General features: G+C 34.9%; 1 protein-coding gene across 1 annotated transcript in view; it reads left to right on the top strand.

Moving 5' to 3' along the window:
- Positions 1 to 173: 173 nt before the first annotated feature.
- Positions 174 to 26285, top strand: part of SEPTIN14 (septin 14) — a 39237-nt gene continuing 13125 nt past the window's right edge. The window contains exons 1-5 of the mRNA XM_059895874.1: positions 174 to 236; positions 9507 to 9627; positions 10006 to 10201; positions 19831 to 20017; positions 22928 to 23089. Of these exons, the coding sequence (XP_059751857.1) occupies positions 183 to 236; positions 9507 to 9627; positions 10006 to 10201; positions 19831 to 20017; positions 22928 to 23089 (720 nt within the window). The 5' untranslated portion in view covers positions 174 to 182. The remainder of the gene's footprint in view (positions 237 to 9506; positions 9628 to 10005; positions 10202 to 19830; positions 20018 to 22927; positions 23090 to 26285) is intronic.

The following is a 26285-nucleotide window of genomic DNA, read 5'->3' as shown; positions in this document are numbered from 1 at the left end:
AAGCCTGTCTAGCAAAGCAGCCACAATTGAAAACAGGTTAACAGTGTGGACTGAAGCCAAAGCCAGGGATAATGTCTATATTAGGCTCCCTTATTGATCTAAATTATATTGTAGGAATGTAGCCTTTTAAAGTAATCTTTTAAAGGTTTTTGTTTCTTTGTTTTCAGCTCCTTCAGCCTGACATGGCAGAAAAACCAACGCGTATGTCCACACAAATACCCGATGATGAAGATATAGTTGAGTATATATTTCAAAGAGAATTCTCCTTTTTGTCCTTAACAAAATTGTGTAGCTTCAAAATATTGACTCAGTAAACTGATATAGACCTAGATGGTAAACGCTTATGTTTGTTATGTTTGGGCATGAATTAGCTTTTATACTGATTGGAGTTAAATATCAATGATTGTTTACATAACTGATGCATGTTTCTTGCATCTGCAGACATTTTTAGTAGTACAAAAGACTATTCCTATTTAACACCAAAGAATAACAAATGAAAATTCCAGAACCTCCCAGTAGGTGAGGAGAATAATGCTACTTTGAGGCATATGTTTGTGGACCTTTAGATACTGATAATAAAAAACTTTTAAATGAAGTTATTTTAGGAAGTGGCTGGGTGGCTGCTTTTTTATTACTTTACTGAGTGGGAGATTGAACCAAGTTCCATTTTAAGAGGCGCCTCTGTACTAGGGAAAACATAGTAATTCACATACAATTTTACCCTAAAAGAGAGTAGCATATCTGAATGGGTGAAAACTGAGTTTTAGAACTATTTTTGACCAAAATAGATACATGAATAGATACATGAATATTGAGCTATGTTAAGTAGTGTTGGTTTATGACTTAATAACTAATGGTTCTCTTTTCGGTGTTTTCCTCCAATCATGCATGGTTTTCCGTATCTTCATTTGAACCATCAAACCATCATATTTTTTCTCTTCTCTTTCTCAGTTACTTTTCTGAAGTGAATGGCTTATTCCACCTTTATTTTTCTATCAACCACACTTTAAAAATCACATTTGATCCAACTTTCATCTTCGTTGCTCTTCTGAAACTATTACCGACCCTTTCAAGTCGGGTCCCCACAAGGGTCCTCCTGCCTGGGGTCACTCGTGCCAGTGGAATGAGACTGAGTGCGGCTCAGAAGCAAAGGAAAGTTTAGTCTTTGATTAAAGAACGGAGAGGTGTGAGCTCAAGCTCTAAAGTCCACACTCAGGACAGGCTGTGGGCAGGCTGCTTCGTAGGGTTCCGGGCTGTGGAGGGAGGGACGGAGTTCTCGTGGGTGCTCACAGCACCCCACCGCTATCTTGAGTTCAAGTGGTGCTCGCAGGGCTTCTCCACACGGTACGCCAAGTTGGGGTGTTGGGCCCAGGGGTTCTGTGCTGGGAACTGTAATCCGAGGTGTTAGGTGCAGGCCTCTGCACACGGCCCCTGTAGGCAAGTGAAACTAGACTTAGCATGAAAGAAGAGGTTAGACCTTATCTTATTGTTACCGACCCTTTTGAGTCGGGCTCCAACAAGAGTCCTCCTGCCTGGTGTTATTGGAGCCAATAGAATGAGACCCAGTTTGGTTCAGAAGCAAAGGAAAGCTTTATTCTTTGATCAAAGAATGGAGACGTGTGAGCTCTCGCTCTAGAGTCCTCGCTCTCCTGAACAAGCTGTTGACGGGCTCGCTTTATAGGGTTCTTGTCAGTGGAGAGAGGGGCGGAGTTCTTGGAGGGCGACTGCAGTGCCGGGTGCAGCAGCGTCTCTGCACACGGTTCACTGTCATCATCTTGAATTGAGGTGTCATGCACAGCGCTTCTCCATATGGAGTGCCAAGTTGGGGTGTCGAGTGCGGCGGTTCTTTTTGTTGTTGTTAATTAATTAATTAATTTTTGGCTGCTTTGGGTCTTCATTGCTGCACACAGGCTTTCTTTAAGTTGCAGTGAGCAGGGGCTACTCTTGGCACTTTGGCTTAGTAGTTATGGCTTGTGGGCTCTAGAGCGCAGGCTCAGTAGTTATGGCACGTGGCCTTAGCTGCTCCGTGGCATGTGAGATCTTCCCAGACCAGGGCTTGAACCCATGTCCCCTGCATTGGCAAGTGGATTCTTAACCACTCTGCCACCAGGAAAGTCCTGAGTGCAGTGGTTCTGAGCTGGGAACTCTAATCCCACACGTTAGGTGTAGGGGCTCTGCGCTTGGCCCCCTTAAGGCAAGTGAGACTAGACTAAGCACAAAAGAAGAGGTTAGACCTTATCCGATCACCTAGATTCCATCATATTTTTCCCAGGGACCCCAGTGGGCTTTGCTGGTGACAAAACTACTGTCAGAGTCCTATCTCAGTGACTAAACCACTGACTTATGCCCATCCCATATTACCTTTGGGCGCTCTGATGCATTAAATCACGATGAATGCTCCTCTGTTTACATGACATTAAAATCATAAAATTTTAGAATAGGCGGATCCCGAGGATCAATTAGTCGAACTTTAATCTGATATATAAATGCTTGCTACAAACCATTTAGCAAGTAGTCTCCCAACCCTTTTTTGAACCCTTTACAAATGGCAACTTAATTTATTCTCCTTTTTGAAATTAAAAATAACATTATTAAAAGAAAATTTCAAACAATAGGAAAGAGATAACAGGCCTCTCAACCTAGCTCTTTACAGGCAATAACTAATCTAATCTCTGGACAACTTTTCATATCAGCTCATACGGATCAACCTAATTCTTTTTAGTAGCTCTGTTCTTCTTTTTTTTTTTTACATCTTTATTGGAGTATAATTGCTTTACAATGTTGTGTTAGTTTCTGCTGTACAACAAAGTGAATCAGCTATACATATACATATATCCCCATATCTCCTCCCTCTTGTGTCTCCCTCTCACCCTCCCTATCCCACCCCTCTAGGTGGTCACAAAGCATGGAGCTGATCTCCCTGTGCTATGCAGCTGCTTCCCACTAGCTATCTATTTTACATTTGGTAGTGTATGTATGTCCATGACACTCTCTCACTTCATCCCAGTTTACCCTTCCCCCTCCCCGTGTCCTCAAGTCTATTCTCTACATCTGTGTCTTTATTCCTGTCCTGCCCCTAGGTTCATCAGAACCTTTTTTTTTAGATTCCATATATACGTATTAGCATATGGTATTTGTTTTTCTCTTTCTGACTTACTTCACTCTGTATGATAGACTCTAGGTCCATCCACCTCACTGCAAATAACTCAATTTCATTTCTTTTTATGGTTGAGTAATATTCCATTGTATACATGTGCCACATCTTCTTTATCCATTCATCTGTTGATGGACACTTAGGTTGCTTCCATGTCCTGGCTATTGTAAATAGAGCTGCAATGAACATTGTGGTACATGACTCTTTTTGAATTATGGTTTTCTCAGGGTATATGCCCAGTAGTGGGATTGCTGGGTCACATGGTAGTTCTATTTTTAGTTGTTTTTTTAAAAAATTTTATTTTATTAATTTTTTTATACAGCAGGTTCTTATTAGTTATCTATTTTATACATCTTAGTGTATACATGTCAATCCCAATCTCCCAATTCATCACACCACCACCCCCACCCCGCCACTTTCCCCGCTTAGTATCCATACGTTTGTTCTCTACATCTGTGTCTCAATTTCTGCCCTGCAAACCGGTTCATCTGTACCATTTTTCTAGGTTCCACATATATGCGTTAATATACGATATTTGTTTTTCTCTTTCTGACTTACTTCACTCTGTATGACAGTCTCTAGATCCATCCACGTCTTTACAAGTGACCCAATTTCGTTCCTTTTATAGCTGAGTAATATTCCGTTGTATATATGTACCACATCTTCCTTATCCATTCATCTGTCGATGGGCATTTAGGTTGCTTCCATGTCCTGGCTACTGTAAATAGTGCTGCAGTGAACATTGGGGTGCATGTGTCTTTTTGAATTATGGTTTTCTCTGGGTATATGCCCAGTAGTGGGATTGCTGGGTCATATGGTCATTCTATTTTTAGTTTTTTTAAGGAACCTCCATACTGTTCTCCATAGTGGCTGTATCAATTTACATTCCCACCAACAGAACACTCACTTTTATAAGGGAAGGGGCTTCACAACTCATCTTCTGGCTCTAGTTTCCTCTCCAGGCCACTGTCATGCTAGTGCCTTATTCATCTTTTTGAAATGCTTCTTCCTTCTACTATTCTCTGGCTCAAACCTCTAGCCACTGCCCATTGCCATTTAGATAAAATCCATATTCCTTAGCCTCATATTTAAAACTGTCTATTGTTGGGGTCCTTTTTTTGCCTCTTGTTCATAATACCTCCCTCCTTCATACAAATCTTATCTTGTCTTCAAGAGCCAATCTGTCATCTTAAAATTATTTTTAACTACTCCATGCCACAGTCATCTATCCTTCCAAATTCCTATATTATTTTTTGACTTTTCTATAATTTTGGTACTTAGTATGATATTAATAGATATTTTCACTTTTTCTTCATGGCTTTTATTCTCATTGAAATTGTAGGCTCTTCATAAATAAGACTCTGACTTATAGAACATCAGAGTGTGAAAGAATTTTAAGCTCTCCTGATCAAATGTTCTCATTTTACAGAAGAGAAAACAGGCACCAGTGACTGTCCCAAAGGCTCACAATGACTAGTGACTTTTCTTATTCAGCTACCTTTCCCCATGCCACTGGAAAAAAGAGTTCAGTGAATACAGGGTAAACATCAGGACTTGTCAGAGCTTGTAGAGTCCTTTTATAAATTTACAGACTATAACTTTATGTACAGTATCCCATTTGCTAGAGGTAGTCTGTGTGTCCTTGCTATCATGAGGGATTAAAATAATGTATGATTTGCATTTCAGTTTCATGTGAATGCATGTGAAATAATCCTTTTAATAGTAGGTTCATATATTTTTATATATCTACCTTGTTTATTTCTTAATTTGCTTTATTTGTGCTTTGTTTGTGGATGATGCAAAGGTGAATTCAAGAACTAGACTTGAAAGATCACAAATTCCAAATTAGTAGAATCTGAAATATTTAAGTTTTCTACATAGATTATATTGGAATTTTATAAAAGTAAATATTATAAGAAAGAACTTTTGGCCTGTCAGAAGACATTTGTTAAGTAATAGTGATGATTCTATGGAAACCCCTGCTTGTTCTATCGATATTTGCTCTGTGGGTGAAAACTCAGTGTTCATGAGGCCAAGGTTTCTGGTCTGTTCCTGATAAGAAAATGGGCTATATTTTGTTCTATGGACACACAAAGCACTTTGATCTGGTACCTCCCTAAGCTACAGTTTTTAAAATGAGAGAAGCCTGCCACAAGGGAGTCTAGGACAGAGAGGACAGTAGAGTGTCCAAATCTTTTATTGTTACATATAATCTTCAGATTATATGGGTCAGAATGTTCTCTTTTGAGTAGAGAACTCAAAATTTACCACCATGTATAAACGCTGTCTTCTAAGAGCACAAGTAACAAATTGAAATTTTTTATTATTTCTTATTTGATTGTATTTTCAGTTTAGTATTGCTAAATACACTCTCTTTAAATATAAAATCCCCATGGAATTTTTTCTAATTAATTCTTGGTTGATTCCTGGATTCTTGGTTGAGACCAGATAGGACCCTGGTAGGCTCCTATCCCTACCATTCACTCTTCATTTAGCATGCACTAATTCAACCAAAAGCTATTGAAAGCCTACTGTGAGCTGGGAGTTAATGATATAAAATGAATAAAATTCTATCTCAAAGATCTCAAAGTGTATTGAACTCTGTCTTTGGGTAAATCATGTAAACTGTTTGGATCTTAATCCCTTATTTTAACATAAGAGGATTAAATTAATTCTAATACTAATCATAGTGAAACTATTAATACAAATGTTTCCTTATATCATTGTGTCTATAATATTATAATGCTTATGGGAAAAGAAATAGCATAATTTTATTTTCTATGCAAAGAGTGTTTTTAAAAAAATCTTTGAAGCATATTCTTATTTAGGACTACCAACTCTATGTTTTCTTTGTTAAGAAAAAGTTTTTAATAATTTCATATTTTTGACCACACTATTCAAAATAGTTATGCTAAAAACATGATATAGTAAACCTATTTTACTCTTACTACTGAACTCAATTAAGAGTCCCATAGCAGGGTGATTCAGGAAGGGGTAGGCATGTAGAAAGGAACATGAAATTGGAATATGAAGAACAGTAATCTCATAGTTAATAATTTTGATGCTCAAATATGCAACATTTTGCCAGTAGGTGCCATTTAAACAGATTCTCCTGTGCTTTTAAAATTGCATTTGAATATATATGGGGAGAAAGAACATCTTAATATTAATGGTTTTTCTAATGTGTAAACATGATATATATTTCCATTTATTTAATTCAATCTTAATCGCTCTTATCATTCTTTTGTGGTTTTCAGTGTAAATGTCTTACATATCATTATGATATTTGATATTATTTCTATCATTTTGAATTAATCAAGACTTGTTTTGTGGCTTAATATATGATCTACCTTAGAAAATATTTTGTGTGCACCTGAGAAAAATGTGTAGTAGGCAGCTGTTAGATGGAACTTTCTGTATATGCCTATTAGGTCCATTCAGTCTATTGCATTGTTCAAATCTGCTGTTTCCTTATTGGTTCTCCATCTGGATGATGTATCCATTGTTGAGAGTGGGGTATTCAAGTCCCCAGCTACTACTGCATTACTATTTCTTCCTCCTTTTAGTTCTGTTAGTATTTGCTTTACATATTTAGGTACTGAGTGCATATTTATAATAAATACATCTTCTTGATAGATTGTCCTCTTTATAATTATAACTTAGTCTATCTTGTGTGAAATAGGTATAGCTTCCTTTGCTTTATTTTGGTAACCATTTGCTTGAAATATCTTTCTCCATCCCTCTACTCTCAGTCTGTTGTGTTCTTAAAGTTATTCTCATGTAGGCAGCACATCATTTGATTTTTTAAAATCCATTCAACCTTCTATGACCTTTTATTAGAGAATTAATTCACTTACCTTTAAAACAATTAATAGGTAAGGACTTACTATTGCCATTTTGTTAATCATTTCTGATTGTTTTGTAATTGCTTTGTTCTTTACTTGTTATCTTGCTGTCTTCCTTTGTGATCTGATGACTTTTTTTGGTGGTATGCTTTGACTCCTATATCATCATCTTTCATGTATCTAAAATTACCTATCACTTCATCCATTAAACTCATTTTTTCTGTAGATTCTTATACATGTTCATAATAGTTACAGTATTTGTCTGCCAATTCCAATATCCTCATTGTGTGGGTATTTCTATTGACTGTGTTTTTCCTTGGCTATGAGACAGATTTTTTTCTGCTTCTTCAAATCTAGTAATTTTGATTATGCATTGAGCATTGTGGATGGTATTGTAGAAAGTCTGAATTCTATTATTATATTTCTCTAAAGAGTATTGAATTTTGTTTTAGCAGGCAGTTAGATTACTGGCAAGTCATTTGGACCCTGTTGAGTCATGATACTCTTTGGAAAGGTGGGTTTATGTTAGTTATACCCTTTAACTTGGGAGTAACCCTTTGACTTAGAACATAATCCTAAATCCTATAGCAAGTCCTTTTACAAATTTAAATAAAAAGTCCAAAGTGTTTATCTAAAGTGTTGACCAAACTTGTCTAACTTGGAAGAAACGTAAACTCCAAACTCTGTCTCCTTGGGTCTTCCCAGGACCACTGCTGAAATACCAGCTTAGCACTTTTGGAATGCCAACTCTTCTCTCCATTGCCACTGAGCTCTTTGTAGTCATGCCTGCAAGTGCAGAGTTAGACTCAGCCAAGTGTTCTAAAGTTTGCAGATTTGGATCTCCCCACTCTGTGGCTTGCTCTTCCAGCATTTCTTTCTGAATATTCCAGTATTTTGGCAGCTCAACTTCTGACCTTAGACTTCTCAGCTCAAGATTGAGCTCTGCTTCCCAAGTTTCTCATTTACTGGGGAGTCACTTCAAGGGAATATATGGATAAACCTAGTTTCACCTATTATGCTAATCTTATTCCCAGCGTGATTTATTCTTGTTTCTGCCTCCTTTTCTTTCCCTTCCAGTGCCTTCAAACAGTCCTTTTTTTTTTTTTTTGCCCGCACCATGCGGCTTGAGGGATATTAGTTCCCCGTCCAGGGATTGAACCCGGGCCACGGCCATGAAAGCCCGGAATCCTAACCACTAGGCCACCAGGGAACTCCCCAAACAGTTGTTTCTAATTGTTAATGTAAGGAAAGGTAAAATGCTATAAGTTACTCTATCACCAAAAGCTAGGAGTGTACACACAATTTCACACCTTACTTTTTTAACTTAATATTTTCATGTATTTTTCAATTTATTAAAGCATTCTTCATAAATATCTTAAAAAATGACTTAAGAGGGGCTTCCCTGGTGGCGCAGTGGTTGAGAATCTGCCTGCCAATGCAGGGGACACGGGTTCGAGCCCTGGTCTGGGAAGATCCCACATGCCACGGAGCAACTAGGCCCGTGAGCCGCAATTACTGAGCCTGCGCGTCTGGAGCCTGTGCTCCGCAACAAGAGAGGCCTCGATAAAGAGAGGCCCGCGCACCGCGATGAAGAGTGGCCCCCACTTGCCACAAGTAGAGAAAGCCCTCGCACAGAAACGAAGACCCAACACAGCCATAAATAAATAAATAAATAAATAAACCCAAAGTTTAAAAATAAATTAAAAAAAAAAAAGACTTAAGTGCCCCAGTGTGTGCATGAATAAATATATTATCATTTACTTGGATATTCTATTTCAGGGAGTTATATATTTGGATGTTAGAGAGCTACAGTGAACACTTTTCTACATAAAGCATTTGTGAAATTTTCTAGTTGTTTGGGAGAGATTTCTAGGGGTGAGATTAGTGTAGATTGTTAAGCCTTATTTGAATTATTTTTCCACCTTTTAAAAATAATCAGTTGGTAAATTTATGTATAATATTGTTGGATTTCTAGTTTTCTAGGTTGGTATTATTAGCAGTGGATTCCTTTAACATTTTGATATAACACAAGTTCTCAGGGGGCATATAACAAATTTGAAGTCAAAGTTTTTAGTTGCTTTTTAAAAAATTCAAATTAACTTTGATTTCCTTACATATATTAACATATATTGGGTTTCCTGAATATATTACTACACTGAAACGGAGTGAAAGAATGTTGTTTCCTTTTTTTCTATAAAAATAATTTATTATTGTATAGTAACACATTAGGCTTTCTTGTGGTATTTCTTTAATTTCCTATTTTTAAATTTAGAAACATAGTCTGAGTGTGATCAGAGATAGAGTCACTGTTTATAAAAATGATGACAAAAATCTGTGTGTCTGGATAAAGATTTCTCTTCTCACAAATTTACTTCATTTGCGTCTTATCTGAGGTATGATGATCAAATGATAATCAATTCCATTTCTTTGACATATTATTATAGTCATATTTTCAAATGATATTTTCTATTCTAATTAATATATTTTTATTTGTTTTTTTCTCTAAGCAAAAAGAAGATAATATCCGTTGCTTAACTCTGCTTGGTCATTTTGGTTTTGATTGTTTGCCTCATCAACTGATGAACAAATCTGTTCAACAAGGGTTCTTTTTCAATATTCTCTGTGTGGGTAAGTGCCAAACCCCTCACATGAATTATTTCCTAATTTTCCTAAATGCTCATTTCAACTTATCTTAAGCAGCATAACACTGGTGCTGTTAATTTAAGACTACGCCTTCATGTTTGTATTGGTTTGTATCTTCTTAGTCATGTTACTTAGACATTTTTTTCTTTAATTGTTTCAGTGCTCTTCAAGATCTGATATAGCTTTGTGTATATTATCTTTCTATATTATGTTAATGATGGAAGGAGTCAAGAGTAGCATGTATACTTTCAAGGACATTCCAGTCTTTAAAGTGTTTGGGACCCTTTAAACCATCCTAGAGGGTCAGGGTGTTACTTCTTCTCAGACATCTTATGTCCCTATGATGTATCTATGTTTATACAGGGGAAACTGGGATTGGAAAATCAACATTGATCGACACACTGTTCAATACTAATTTGAAAGACAAAAAATCCTCACATTTTTACCCAAATGTTGGACTTAAAATTCAGACATATGAACTTCAGGAAAGCAACATTCAATTGAATTTAACTGTTGTGAAAACAGTGGGGTATGGTGATCAAATAAACAAGGAAGCCAGGTGAGTGGTTTTTTATTTTAATTTAAAAAGTTATTCTTATTTCAAGGAACTTTCTTTCTCCATGTATTAAAAAGTAAAAGTCTTCTAGAATATATATATATATGTATATATACATGTACATATATATATAAAACTGAGTCACTTTGCTGTACAGCAGAAATTAACACAACATTGTAAATCAACTATATTTCAATTAAAAAATAATAAAATGGGTCTATTGTAATAGATGGCATGCAGTTGGATCTTGTTTTTTTTTTTTTTAAATCCATTCAACCACTCTATGTCTTTTGATTGGAGTGTTTACTCCATTCAAGTAATTACTATATATAGTATATAGTAATACATATAAGTAATTATTGATAGGGAATGACTTACTATTGTTATTTTATTAAATGTTTTCTGTCTATCTTGTAGTTCTTTTGTTCCTCTTTTCCTCTCTCTTTTTAATTTCTTTGTATTTTGTTGATTTTTGTAGTGATATGTTTGATTCTCTTTTTCTCTTGTTTACCTTTTATAGGTATTTTCTGTGTGGTTATCATGAGGCTTCCATAAAGCATCTTATAGTTTTAACAGTCTACTTTAAGCTGATAGCAACTTCAATCACATGCAAAAATTTTACCGTTTTACCTGTCCTTCACTTTGTTTTGATATCAAACTTTACATATTTTTATGTTGTGTATCCATTAAAAGATTGTTATATTTATAGTTATTTGTAATACTCTTTTTCTTTTAATTTTTATGCTACAGGTAAAAGTGATTTACATACCTTTTTAATGACAGTATTACAGTATTCTCTATTTGTCTATATATTTACCTTTACCAGTGGGTTTCATACGCTTGTGTGCTTTTGTGTTACTGTTTAGTGTCCTTTTGTTTCAAACTGAACTCCCTTTAGCATTTCTTTTCAAAGGCAGATTTAGTGGTGATGAACTTCCTCAGTATTTATTTGGGAAAGTTTTTGTTTTTCCTTCATTTTGGAAGGGCAGTTATGTTGGGTATAATACTCTTTGTTGGCATGTTTTTTCTTTTTGTCACTTTGAATATATTATCCCATTCTTTTCTGGCCTGCAAATTTTATCCTGAGAAATCAGCTCATAGTCTTATGGGGGCTCCCTTATACATGATGAGTTGCTTTTCTGTTGCTGCTTTCAAATTTTACTTTTTGTCCTTGACTTTTGACAGTTTGAATATATTGTGTCTTGGTGGCGACTTCTTAGGGTTCATCTTATTTTGGGGTCTTTTGAGTTTCTTCAATCTGCTATTCCATTTCCCTTCCCCAGATATGGGAAGTTTTCAGCAATTACTTCTTTGAATAAGCTTACCGCCCATTTCTCTCTCTCTCTTCTTCTAGGACTCTCATGATAGGCATGTTGGTTTGCTTGTTGCTTGATGGAGTCCCATAATTTCCTAAGGTTTTCTTCACCCTGTTTCAGTCTTTTTTTCTTTTTGCTCCTCTGACTGGGTAATTTTAAATGACCTGTCTTTGAGTTTGCAGATTCTTTCTTCTGCCTCATCAAGTCATTCTTGAATCCCTCTAGTGGTTTTTTAGTTCAGTTGTTCTATTCTTCACCTTCAGAATCTCTGGTCTTTTGTGTTTTCATATGAGTTTTAGAACTGTTTTTTCTATTTCTATTAAAAAAAAAAAAGCCACTGGGATTTGATAGGGATAGCATTGAATCTGTAGATTGCTTTGAGTATTTTGGACATTTTAACAATATTAAATCTCCTTGAACATGATATTTCTTTCCATTTACTTGTGTCTTCTTTAAATTCTTTCATTAATGTTTTGTAGTTTTCAGTGTACACATCTTTCACCTCTTTGGTTAAGTTTATTCCTAAGTATTTTATTCTTTTTGATGCTACTATAAATGAAATTGTTTTCATGTCATACGTGAACAAAGATAATTTCACTTCTTCTTTGCCAATTTGGATTTCATTTCTTTTTCTTCCTAACTGCTCTTGCTAGGTCTTCCAATACTATGTTGAATTGAAGTGGCACAAGTAGGCATACTTGACTTGTTCCTAATCTTAGGGGAAAGTCTTTCAGACTTTGCCATTGAGTACGATGTTAGCTGTGGGGTTTTCATATATAGTTTTTTATCATGTTGAGAAAGGTTACTTTTAGTCCTAGTTTATTAAGTGTTTTCTTTTATCATGAAATGGTATTGACTTATGTCAAATGTCTTTTTTTGCAATTATTGAGATGATCATCTGTTTTTTTTCCCTTTCATTCTACGAATGTGATGTATTACATTGATTGATGTTCATGTGTTGAAACATTCTTGCATTTTAGGAACAAATCCCACTTATTTGTGGTGATAATCCTTTTACTGTACTGATGGATTTGCTTTGCTAATATTTAATAGGGGATTTTTGCATTAATATTCATGAGAGATATTGGTGTATATTTTCTTTTCTTTTAGTGTTTTAGTATGGCTCTGGCATCAGGATAATGCTGGCCTCATAACATGAGTCAAGACATAGTCCCTCCTCATCAATTTTAAGAGGAGTTTGCTGTTAATTCTTCTTTATATGTTTGGTAGAATTCACCAACAAAGCCATCTGTCATGGAATTTTATTTATGTAGAATTTAAAAATTACAGATTCAATACCTATAGTAGTTATAGATATATTCAGATTTTCTATTTCTTCATGAGTCAGGGGTTTTTTTAATTAAAAAAAATTTATTTTATTTATTTATTTTTGGCTGCATTGGGTCTTCGTTGCTGTGCACAGGCTTTCTCTAGTTGCAGCGAGTGAGGGCTACTCTTCATTGAGGTGTGCGGGCTTCTCATTGCAGTGGCTTCTCTTGCTGCAGAGCACAGGCTCTAGGTGCGTGGGCTTCAGTAGTTGTAGCACGTGGGCTCAGTAGTTGTGGCTCCCGGGCTCTAGAGTGCAGGTTCAGTAGTTGTGGTGCACGGGCTCAGTTGCTCCATGGCATGTGGGATCTTCCCGGACCAGGGCTCGAACCTGTGTCCCCTGCATTGGCAGGTGGACTCTTAACCACTGTGCCACCAAGGAAGCCCCCATGAGTCAGTTTTGATCAGTTGTATATTTCCAGAAATTTATTCATTTCATATAGGTAATCCAATTTGTTGGCATATAATTGTTCATTGTATTCTCTAATAATCCTTTTTAGTTCTGTATTATCAGTAGTAATGTCTCTATTTTCCTTTCTGATTTGTCTTTCAGGTAGCTCCACTGGTTAGAACATAAGTGCTAAACAATTTGCAAATAAGATCTGCTCTGCTCCCCCCAGTCTGAGGGAGGAAATTGTGATTTGGGCTGTCACTCCTGTAATGCCAAGACCACTTCCATGACAAGGAGGTGGTGAGACAAGGGCAAATAAAAAATGTCACAAAACTTTCTTACTATTTGAAGGTGGCTTTTTCTTGACTGGGCATTCATTTGGTGCCTATAAATCTTTGACTATTTTCAAGAGCTCTGTTAAAGTTAATTCAGGTAGTTTTTGGATGTTTTTTAATGTTTCTGTGGAGGAATGAGAGCTTGGGACTTCCTGGTCCACCATTTTGTTCAAGATCTAGTTGACTTCTTTCAGCCCAATTTTCCTTTTCTGTATAATTCATGGAACAGTATCTACCTCACATCATTGGGGCTTCATCAGTCATTGTCTATTGTTCTAATTAAAATTTAATGTTAGCTAGTTGTTAAGAATCTGCTTAACAAGGGTGTGGTCTTCACAAGCATTATTTCTCCTCCTACATATATAATGTTTGGCCTAGCACATATTTCTGTGCCTCCCTTGTGGGTAGAGTTTTTTGTTTTGTTTTGTTTTTGTTTTTTGCCTGTGTTCCTCTCCCTAATCTTCAGTTGCTTTCTACTAGTGCCCTCAGGCTGCAGTTTTGAAGCCTTTATCCCTGAAGGTTAAGACTTATTCCTTTGGAAGACAGGTCTGTTTGAAGTTACAGCATTGACTGCTGTGACCTTCCCCTTGCCAGCATCTTGGGGGAAATTTCTCAGGATTTTCCCTGATCTTCTCTGTGATTCCCTAATATGGTTCCTGAAGTGTTTTATGCTCTCAGGTTAGCCCGCTCTTGGATTTTAACAGTTAGTTAAAAATTCCTAGCTTAATGTTTTTACTTGGATATATAGTTTTCATTGACATGTGTCTCAGGTAAGCAAATGATCAGTTACTGTTTTTCCCTATACACCTCTCTTTGCCTCTAGATTTTCAGTACATTTCTTGTTCTATGACTTTATTTCTCTGATGGATTCAAGAAAAGTCATTGATTTTCACTTTGCCCAGCTTTTTTCTTCTCTTTTTTTTTAATTGAAGTATAGTTGATTTACAATATTGTGTTAGTTTCAGGTGTACAGCAAGGTGATTCAGTTATATACATATTTTTTTCAGATTCTTTTCCATTATAGGTTATTATAAGATATTGAATATAGTTACCTGTGCAAACAACAAGTAAATCCTTGTTGTTTGTTGTAAGAATGAGAGCAATCATTTTTTAGGTTTCTACATCTCCCAAAATATGTAAAAACCAGAAATGTTCAATAATTTTTTTTATCTCTTACATTTTCTGTGCATCATGCATTCATAAAGAGCCACCTGGAAAAGTTCTAGCTCAGGTTTCTCATGAGGTTCAGTCAGATATCAGCTAGGGCCACAGTTGTCTAAAGGCTTGACTGGAGCTACAGGATCCACTTCTATAATGACTCAAATACATGGCTAACAAGTTGGTTCTGGACGTTGGCAGGATGACTGAGCTTCTCCTCACATAAATCTTCCAAAAGCCTGCTTGAACTGCTGCAGTATCTTCATAACATGTTAGTTGTCTATCCTCCAGAATAAATTATCCTAGAGACTAGGGTGGAGAATGAAATACTTTTATAACCCAGTCTTGGTAATTATGCATGGTCACTTTTACTTGCTACTTAGCAACCCTTATTAACTCTTGGGAGTGGACCACACAGGACACAAATAGCAGACTTTGAGGATCATTGGTTATCACTTGAAGACTGGCTACCACATGCGCTATTTAAAACAGTATTGCAATAGACATTGCTGTAAATGTATCCTAAATATATAACTGGGAGTAAAACTACTGGACCAGAAGATATTCATATCTTCAAGTTTGCTAGATAATGCCGAACTTTTCTCCAATGTTTTTATAAAAATATACACTGCCAGCAGCAATGTATGCACCACACCTTTTTGCGTCACATCTTTACCTTCACCAGATATTGACAGACCTTTCAAGTTTTGCCATCTAGTAGGTTTATGATTGTATTGTATTGCAATTCCCTAAATACTAATGAGATTTTTATATTTTCATTTTTTTGACATTTAATTTTGTGAACCTGATTTGTGAAATCCCTGTTCAATCTTTTGCTTACTTTTCTACTCTTTTTGTTTGTTTGTTTGTTTTTTGTCTTTGGTATTTCCTCTTTTTTTAAAAATTGAAATATAGTTGTTTTACAGTATTGTGTTAGTTTTGTGTATACAGACAGTAAATCTTGTTGCTTATCTACTGAGGTTTTTTTCCTACTGAGTTTTAAAAATTATTTTATTCCAAAATAATTTTAGACCTACAGAAATTTTAGACTTTTGTGATTCGAATTAGTAAAGAGAGCTTCTTTATAACTTTTACCCGTTTTTCCATATATGTCAACATCCTACATAACTATAGTTCAATTATCAAAAGTAAGACATGAACACTGCTACAATGTAATTTACTATACTATAGACTATTCAGTTTCACCAGTTCTTCCACTAGCAACTTTTTTTTTTCTGTTTTAGGATTCAACATAGGAACTCAATTTTCATTTATTTGTCATGTCTCTTTAGTCTACTCCAGTTTATGGCAGTTTTTTGTTTGTTTGTTTTTTCACCTTTCATGACCTTTAACATTTTTAAGAGCACTGGCCATTTATTTTGTAGAATGCTTTACAATTTCGGTTTCCCTGATATTTTCTCATGATTAGACTGAGTCTGTACAATTTGGCAAGAATACCACAGAGTCGATTTTACTTTCTCAATGTGTCATAACAGCAGGTGCATGATGTGGGCATGTCTTATTGCTAGTGATGTTAAACTGATTAAGATTAAGATAGTATCTACCAGGGTTTCTTCACTGTAAAGTTAAGATATTTTTTTACCTTTGTAATGAATAAACATCTTGGCGACTAATACTTTGAGACTATATAAATATTCTATTTCTCCTAAAATTTTCAACTACTCTTGTAAGCATCTGGATTCTGCCTGTAACAATCATTGTTGTGGTGCTTTAATGTTGAATTTGTATTTCTCTCATTCTTTCTACACTTATTAATTGGAATTATTCTCTAAGGGAAGTTTAATGTTCTCCCCCATTTATTTACTTATTCAATTATTTTTTATATCAGTTGGACTCGTGGATACTTATTTTATTTTATGAGTTATAATACAATACTGTAAAAAATTTTTTTTTGCTCACATTTTCCCCGTCTTGGCTGTTGGGAGCAGTGTCCCATGTGCACTTGAGAAAAATGTGTATTCTATTGCTGTTGGATGAAATGTTCTATATATGTCTCTTGGGTCCATTTGGTCTAATGTATGGTTCAAGTCCAATGTTTTCTTTTTTTTCCTTTTTTTTGGCTGTCCAGCGTGGCCTGTGGGATCTTAGTTCACTGACCAGGGATCGAACCCATGCCCCCCTGCAGTGGAAGTGGGGAGTCTTAACCACTGGACTGCCAGGGAAGTCCCAAGTCCAACGTTTTCATGTTGATTTTCTCTCTAGATGATCTGCCCATTGCTGAAAGTGGGGTACTGAAGTCCCTTACAATTATGGTATTGTTGTCTGTTTCTCCCTTCAGATCTGTTAGCATTTGATTAATATATAGGTGCTTCAATGCTGAGTGCATGTATTTTGTGGTTGTTATAACCTCTTGATGGATTGGCCAGTTTACCTTTATATAATGATTTTCTTTGTCTCTTGTTACCCTTTTTGCTTAAAGTCTATTTTTTCTGACATAAATACAGCCACCCCTGCTTTATTTTCATTTCCACTTTCATGGTATATCTTTTTCTATTTCTTTACTTTGAGCCTATGTGTGTCCTTAATGCTGAATGAGTCTCTTGTCAGCAGCAGATGGTTGGGTCTTATTTTTTTAATCCATCTAGCCATCTGTGCCTTTTGATTAGTGAGTTCAACTCATTTATATTTAGAATAATTATTGATATGTAAGGACTTACTACTGCTGTCTTATTAATTGCATTCTGGCTGTTTCGTAGTTCCATTATTTAGTTTTTTTCTCTGTTTCTTTCTGTCTTTGTAAATTGGTGATTTTTTGTGCTGGTATGTTCTGATTTCCCTTTCTTTATCTTTTGTGAATCTACTCTAGGTTTTTGCTTTGTGGTTGTCATGAAACTTACATAAAATCTTTTATCTTACAGATAAAACTGATAGGTGGTTTACTTTGATCGCATAAGAAGATTTCACCCTTTTGCTCCCCATTTTATATTTTGAGGTCACAAATTTACCTCTTTTTATATTGTATATTCTTTAACAAATTACAGTACTATAGTTATTTTTAATACTTTTGTCCTTAACCATTATACTTGTTAAGTTGTTAACATGCTATCTTATCACAGATTAGATTTTTCTAAATCTGTATATTTGCCTTTACCAGTGTGTTATATACTTCTGTACATTTTCATGTTCTAATTAGTGTCTTTTTGCTTCTGCCTGAAGAATTTCTTAAAGATTTTCTTGCAAGGCAGATGTAGTATTGATGAACTTTCTCAGCTTTTTTGTTGTTGTTTGGGAAAGTCTTATTTCTCCTTCATTTCTGAAGAATAACTTTGCCAAATAGAGTATTCTTGGCGGGCAATTTTTATATTTTGTTATTTTTCTCTCTCCTGGCCTGTAGGTCTCTGCTGAGAAATCTGCTGATAGCCTAATGGGGGTTTCTTTATAGGTTACACTTTTTTTTTTCTCTCGCTGCTGTTAGGATTCTCTATTTGTCTTTGATTTTTGACAGTCTCATTATAATGTGTCTTGAGAAGGTCTTTATGCATTGAGATATATGGTGATCTATTAGGTTTGTAAACTTAGATGGCTAAGTGTCTCACAAAATTTGTGAAGTTCTCAGCTATTCTTTCTTTTTTTTAAGTTAATTTTTCCTGGAGTATAGTTGCTTTACAATGTTGTGTTAGTTTCTTGCTGTACAGCAAAATGAATCAGTCATACGTATACATATATCCCCTCTTTTTTAGATTTCCTTCCCATTTAGGTCACCACTCAGCTATTCTTTCTATTTATTTATTTGTTTGTTTGTTTGTTTGTTTATGGCTGTCTTTGGGTCTTGGTTGCTGTGCGTGGGCTTTCTCTAGTTGCGGTGAGCGGGGGCTACTCTTCGTTGAGGTGTGTGGACTTCTCATTGTGGTGGGTTCTCTTGTTGCAGAGCACGGGCTCTAGGCGCGCGGGCTTCAGTAGTTGTGGCATGCGGGCTCACTAGTTGTGGCTCATGGGCTCTAGAGCGCAGGCTCAGTAGTTGTGGCACATGGGCTTAGTTGCTCCGTGGCATGTGGGATCTTCCTGGACCAAGGCTCGAACCCATGTCCCCTGCATTGGCAGGCGGATTCTTAACCACTGCACTGTCAGGGAAGCCCCGGCAGGCAGGTTCTTAACCACTGCGCCACCAGGGATGTCCCTATTCTTTCTTTAAATAAACGTTCTGCCCTTTTCTTCCTTTCCTCTCAGTATGGAACTCCAACTATTCTAATATTTATATATTTTTTGAAGTCTCTTAGATCATATAGGCTTTCTTCATTCATTTTCATTCTTTCTGTCTTTATTTTCCTCTGCTTGAGTTATTTCAAAGTTCCTATTCTCTAGCACACTGATTCTATTCTCCATTTGGTCTCTTCTGCTGTAGATGCTCTCTATTGCATTTTCTAATTCATTCATTGAATTTTTCAGCCCCAGAATTTCTGTTTGGATTTTTTTTTTTTTTAAGATTTCTATCCCTTTGTTAAGTTTCTAATTTTGCTCATACATTGTTTTTCTGATTTTGTTGAATTGTCTTTATGTGTTTTCTTGTATCTCATTGACTTTCATTAAAACAATTATTTTGAAATCTTTTTCAGATAGATTGCAAAATTCTGTGCCTGTGATTCAGTTATTAGAGGATTATTATTATCTTTTGCGGGTGACATGTTTTCTTGATTCTTCACATTCCTTGGAGTTTTGCATTGCTGCTTTTGCATTTGAAGTAGCAGACAGCTCCTCAAATCTTTTACTAGTTGCATTTAGGTGGATATACTGTTTATTCGTCGCGTTATATCTGGGGGCTTTCTCTGACCTTGTATGGACAGCCCATACAAGGGCTTGTATGTCTTGAGCATTCTTGGTTCTTTGCACTTATACATATGTATACATATAAAAAACTTGTTTTCTGATTGGAACTTCATTGAACTGATAGATCATTTTTCCTTTTCTATAAACAAGAGGACTTTTTATTGCTTTGTAGCTGTTATCTTTGTAAGGACATGTTATGCACATTTTATCACTGTGGCAAACTAGTGAGTACACATATTAACTAGATATTAAATGGTAAAAATGCAGACATCAGATGATATTAATCTGTTATGCTAAATGTTTAAATAATCATTTTTTCAGCTACCAGCCGATAGTTGACTACATAGATGCTCAATTTGAGTCCTATCTTCAAGAAGAATTGAAAATTAAGCGTTCCTTTGTTGACTACCATGATTCCCGTATCCACGTGTGCCTTTACTTCATTTCACCTACAGGACATTCTCTGAAATCCCTTGATCTATTAACCATGAAGAACATTGACAGTAAGGTACGTTTGGTAAATCTATCAACCTATCAAGATTTGATACTTATTTTGAAATAATACAAATCTTGAAGGCATTTGCACACAGAGAACTTGTTATTTTGTAATATGTATATATATCATTTTTTTGTTGTTAATCTTTAAAGCATTTGTGTTCGTTTCCTAGGGATACCATTGCAAAATACCACAGACTTAGTGGTTTAAACAACAGAAATTAATTTTCTCACAATTCTGGAGGCTACAAGTTCAAGATCAAGGTGTCGCCAAGTTTCATTTTTTCTGAAACCTCATTTTAGGTGGCAGATTGCCATTTTCTCACTGCGCCCTCACATGATCTTTCCTTTGTACACACAGCTGATGTCTCTGTGTGCCCAAGTTTCCCCTTTTTATGAGGACACCAGTGGGATTGGATTAGGGCCTATCTTCATGGCCTTATTTTCACTTAATCACCTCTCTAAAAGTTCTATCTCCAAATACTTTGTGAGATACTGGGGTTTAGGGCTTTAAGATATGTGTGAGGGAGAAGGGGGAGACATATTCAGCCCATAATAGCATTTGATACATTTCAACCTTTCTTCCTTTCCAGAGAAATTTAATTAGGATGTGTATCATTTAGGAAAATGAGACACAGGTTTTTAAAAATTTAATAAAATTTAAAATTTATCATGCTAAGTGAAGTAAGTCAGACAGAGAAAGGCAAATATCATATGATATCACTTCTATGCAGAATCTAAAAAAAAATTGATACAAATGAACTTACAAAATAGAAACAGACAGACTTAGAGAACAGAATTTATGGTTACCAGAGGGGAAGGGTAGGGGGGAGGGATAGATTGGCAGTCTGGGATTGACATGTACACACTGCTATATTTAAAATAGATAACCAACAAGGACCTACTGTATAACACAGGGAACTCTGCTCAATATTCTGTAATTACCTAAACGGGAAAAGAATTTGAAAAAGAATAGATACATGTATGTGTATAACTGAATCTCTTTTCTGCACACCAGAAATGAACACAACATTGTTAATCAACTATGCTCCAATCTAAAATAAAAATTTAAAAAACTTTAAAAAAATTTTTTTAAAGTTTAGGGGTTTGTGATTAAATCATGATTCAGATCATGGTCATTTACCTATAGTTTTGAAATAGAATTTACCCTATAGTACTATAAAATAATGCCATTAACGTTTACCTGGTACCACTGATGGTGTGAAACATGAAGATTTCATGATCCTGGTTAGTGGTTCTGTCAGAGAAAATTCAGAATATATATAATTTTTTTTCCAACAGAGAGCAAATATACATATGAAAGAACTTGTTATGTCATGAGATTCTTTCTGCACTCAGCCCTGATAAAACGTGCTGTCTTCAACTTTATTCAGTTGAAGGGAGGAAGAGTTCTAAAATTGCGTTCCCTTTATCAAAGAAGGCCTGACCTTTGCTATGTATTGTTCAAACTGGAAAGAAACGTTGTACTTAATCTAAGTCACCAAGTAGTTGAAAGAAGTTAGATTTCTAGTTAAAATTAAGAGCTGTCTCAATTTCTCGATTAGTAGTATATTCAATACTCAAGGACACAGTTTTATTTTTAATTTTATGGGCAGCTGTAATCATCAAGCCATTTCCAGATACAGGAAGTTGCTAATTTTTGCAAAGACCATTGCATAAAGGGTTGGGCAAGGGTGTGTGTCTGTCTGTTGTCTTCTCTTACAGGTTTCTCAGCTCTCCTTGCAATAAATGACTTTTGTTCCTTAAATATGAACACCTGAGGAATTATTGACATGAAGCGTTTTCATTTCTCATGTGTTAATGATTTACTATCATTGGAGGATATCTTTTCCCAGCTTTCTCATTAATACAACCCAAGACATTTATGTTAGTGTTGAATCTACCATAGCAGTTGTCTGCTTTTTACTATGGAAGCTATTATTTAAGATTTTAAAATTAGACAAAATTTTGAACATCTACGTTATAATATTGAAGCCCTAGATTTTCACAAGGATTTTTAAAAAATGTACTTTGAGGAACCTAAAACAAAAGCAATAGACGTAAAACTGACTTTTATGCATTTCTACTAGATCACAGAACTTAACATTGTGTAGCTATGATTTAACAGTAATGATTTATTTTAACAGTAATAAAACATATTTTGGAATTTTTTATTGTTATTTTCTACAAAGTTTAATTATTAAGATGTAAATTCATTGAGAAGGAATGATCATATTGTAGAGCTAGGAAGAAAATTTTATGTATAAAATTTCAACTTCAAATATGCAATGTGAAATCATTTCTTTTTACAAATTACAAATGGACTTTTTTGTTAGCAAGGTGCTATACACACACATAAACACACTCAGCTTTTAAAGTATAGTAAAAAAAAGTCTACTACTTTTAGGTGGTCTTTGGAAAACACAAGCAGATCTACCTGCAAGGTCATCTAGGTAGAACAAGATTCTACCTAGAAAATGGGACAGTGATTAAGATGGATTTATGGAGAAGATGATGCAAATGAATGACAGGTAGAAGGACAAAGTTGATCTGTTCTATAATTTTGATGAAAGGTCTCTTCTGACTTTTTAATACTCAGTTTAATAAGAAATCAAATTGATAATGAAATCAAATTGATCATACTTCATTTTGCTACTTACATTTTACTAACTCCAGATGTGTTGGAAGTGTAAGAAAGTTTGAGAAGAGAAAGAAAATTGAGATTTCTAAACCTGAATTCTGATTAAAGATTAATCTTCAAAGTACTGATGATTTTGGAAAGTAATTCTGTGAAGAAGTCATGATAGCCAGTGATTATCTAGTTATGAAAATTTATCATGAGAGATTGAGGTTTTGACTGTAAAAATAACAAATTAATAACAAATCCTCAATGGTGAGATTTTGTTTGTTTCTTTCTTAATAGGTGAACATTATACCACTGATTGCCAAAGCAGATACAATTTCTAAAAATGATTTACAGAAATTTAAGTGTAAGATAATGAGTGAATTGATTAGTAATGGCATCCAGATATACCAACTCCCAACAGATGATGAAGCTACCACGCACGTGAACACCTCAATGAATGTAAGCTTCTAACTACTGAATATCAGTTCTATTTGACAGGTGGGAATGAAAGTATAATTTATAAGTAACAATATTAGTAATATAGTGTCACTTGTATCTGACAAAGAGACTATAAATAAGATATTTTTTCCCCAAAAGCCAGTGTGGGAAAATGTTTCACTTTCTTGATTTTGAAAAACGTTTGCTGATAATCAATTCTCTTAAAAAGCGTTTTACTGAGATACAGTTCACATACCATGTGACTCACCCGTTAGAATATACAATTTAGTGAGTTTTAGTCTATTCACAATGTGTGCAACCATCACCACAACCAAATTTAGGACATTTTTATTTCCCAAAAAGAAATCCCATACTCTTCAGCTTTTCTCCCCTACTACCTGTCAGCCCTCCTCTCCACCAACCCTAGGAAATCACTAATCAACTTCTTTCTCTTCAGATTTCTCTGTTCTGGACTTATCATATGAATGGAATTATATAATATTTGGTCTTTTCATGTTTTTATTGGCTATTAATATGTCTTCCCAAGAGAAAAATTTACTCAGATCCTTTGTCTATTTTTAATTGAGCTTTTGTCTTTTTATTATTGAGTTGTAAGAGTTCTTTATATATTCTGGATACAAGTTGCTTATGAGATACATGATTTGCAAATATTTCTCCCAATCTGTTGGTCTTTCCATTTTATTTTTGGTGTGCTTTGAAACACAAACTTTTTAATATTGATGAAGTCCAGTTTATTTATTTTTGTTGTTACTTGTGCTTTTGATGTCATACCTAAGAATATTTTGTCAAATCCAAGGTAATAAAGATTTACTTATAAGTTTTCTTCTAAGAGGTTTTCAAATTGTGGTAAAATACACATAACCTGAAATTTACCATCTTAAACCTTTTAAAGCTTACAGCTGAGTGGCATTATACGTTCACAATGTTGTGCTACTATCATTGCCACCATCTATATCCATAGAACTCTTTTCATCTTCAAAAACTGAAGCTCTGTAATAAACAATAATTCCCCATTACTCCTTCCCTCAGCCCTATGAATTTGACTACTCAAGGTACTTCTAGTCGATGGAAATATATAATATTTGTCCTTTTATACCTGTACAGATATTTATTTGAGTCCCTGCTTTCAATTCCCTTGGGTAATGCCAAGAAGTGGAATTGCTGGATTGTATGGTAATTCTACGTTTAATTTCTTGAGGAACCGCCATACTGTTTTCCATGGTGGCTGCACTATTTTACATTCCCACCAAAAGTGTACAAGGATTCCTATTTATCCACATTCATACCAACACTTGTTACTTTCTGGGTTTTTTTTAAAATAATAGTTTATATTAATGGATGTGAGGTGGTATCTCATTGTGGTTTTGATTTGCATTTCCCTGATGATTAGTGATGTTGAGCATCTTTTCATGTGCCTGTTGGCCACCTGCATGTCTTCTTTGAAAAAATGTCTATTGAGGTCTTCTGCCCTTTTTAAAAATTGGGTTGTTTGCTTTTTTTGATGTTGAGTTGTATGAGCTGTTTATATATTTTAGGTATTAACCCCTTATTAGATATATCATTTGCAAATATTTTTTTAATTCAGTAGTAGTCTTTTCGTTTTGTTGATGGTTTCCTCTGATGTGCAAAAGGTTTTAAATTAAATTAGATCCCATTTGTTTATTTTTTTTGCTTTTGTATCCTCTGACTGAGGGGAAAGATCCATAAAAATATTGCAACCACTTATGTCAAAGAGTGTTCTATGTTCTCTTTTAGGAGTTTTATGGTTTCTGGTCTTACATTTAGGTCTTTAATCAATTTTGTGTTTATTTTTGTATATCTTATGAGAAAAGGTTCTAATTTCATTCCTTTACATGTAGCTGTGTAGTTATCATGTAGTTATCCCAGCACCACTTATTGAAGAGACTGTCTTTTCCGCATTGTATATTTTTCTCTCCTTTGTCATAGATTAATTGGCCATCTGTGTGTAGTTTTATAACTGGGCTCTCTGTTTTGTTCCATTGATCTACATGTCTGTCTTTGTGCTAGTACCATACTATTTTGACACTGTAGTTTTATAGTATAGTCTGAAGTCAGGGAGTGTGATACCTCCAGTTTTGTTCTTTTTTCTCAAGATCGCTTTGGCTATTCAGGGACTTTTGTGGTACCATACAATTTTATTATTATTTATTCTGGTTCTGTGGAAAATGTCATGTGTATTTTGATAGGGGTTGCATTAAATCTACAGGTTATTTTGGGTAGTATGGACAATTTAACATTATTAATTCTTCCAACCCATGATCGTGGTATATTTTTTTCACTAATTGGTGTCATCTTCATATTCCTTCACCAACGTCTTATATTTTTCAGAGTATAGGTCTTTCACCTCCTCTTTTAAGCCAATTCTAGGTGTTTTATTCATTTTGATGTGATTTAAAACAGGATTGTTTTCTTGCTTTCTGTTCTTGATAGTTCATTATTAGTGTATAGAAAAGCAACAGAAATCTGTATATTAACCTTTTTATGCAACTTTATTGAATTCATTTATTAGTTTCAGTAGTTTTTTGGTAGAGGCTTAAAAGTTTTCTGTGTATAGTATCATGTCATCTGCAAATACTGACAGTTTTACTTCTTCCCTTCCAATTTGGATGCCTTTTATTTATTTTTGTTCTCTGACTGCTGTGGCTAGGACTTCCAATATTATGTTAAATAGAAGTGGTGATAGTGGGCATCCTTGTCTTGTTATTGATTTTAGAGGAAAAGCTTTCAGTTTTCAACATTAAGTATGATTTTACCTGTGGGTTTGTCATAAATGGCATCTATTATGTTGAGATATGTTCCCTCTACACCAACACCGATGAGAGCTTTTATCATGAATGAATGTTGAATTTTGTCAAATGCTTTTTCTACAGTTATTGAGATGATCATGAGATTTTATCCCTTGATTTGTTAATATGGTGTGTCACACTGATTGATTTGCAGATTTTGGGCCATCCTTGCATCCCTGGAATAAATCAGACTTGATCATGGTTTATGATTCTTCTTATATATTGTTGAATTTGGTTTCCTAATATTTTGTTGAGGATTTTTGTACCTATATACATCTAAGATGTTGGCCTGTCATTTTCTTTTTTTTTTTTTTTTTTGCTGTGTCTTTGGTTTTAGTATCAGGGTAATGGTAGAGTCATAGAATGAATTTGGGAGTGTTCCCTCTTCT

The sequence above is a fragment of the Balaenoptera ricei genome, chromosome 15 (genome assembly GCF_028023285.1).
Source record: "Balaenoptera ricei isolate mBalRic1 chromosome 15, mBalRic1.hap2, whole genome shotgun sequence".
Lineage (NCBI taxonomy): Eukaryota > Metazoa > Chordata > Mammalia > Artiodactyla > Balaenopteridae > Balaenoptera > Balaenoptera ricei.
This window is presented reverse-complemented; position numbering and strand designations above follow the sequence as displayed.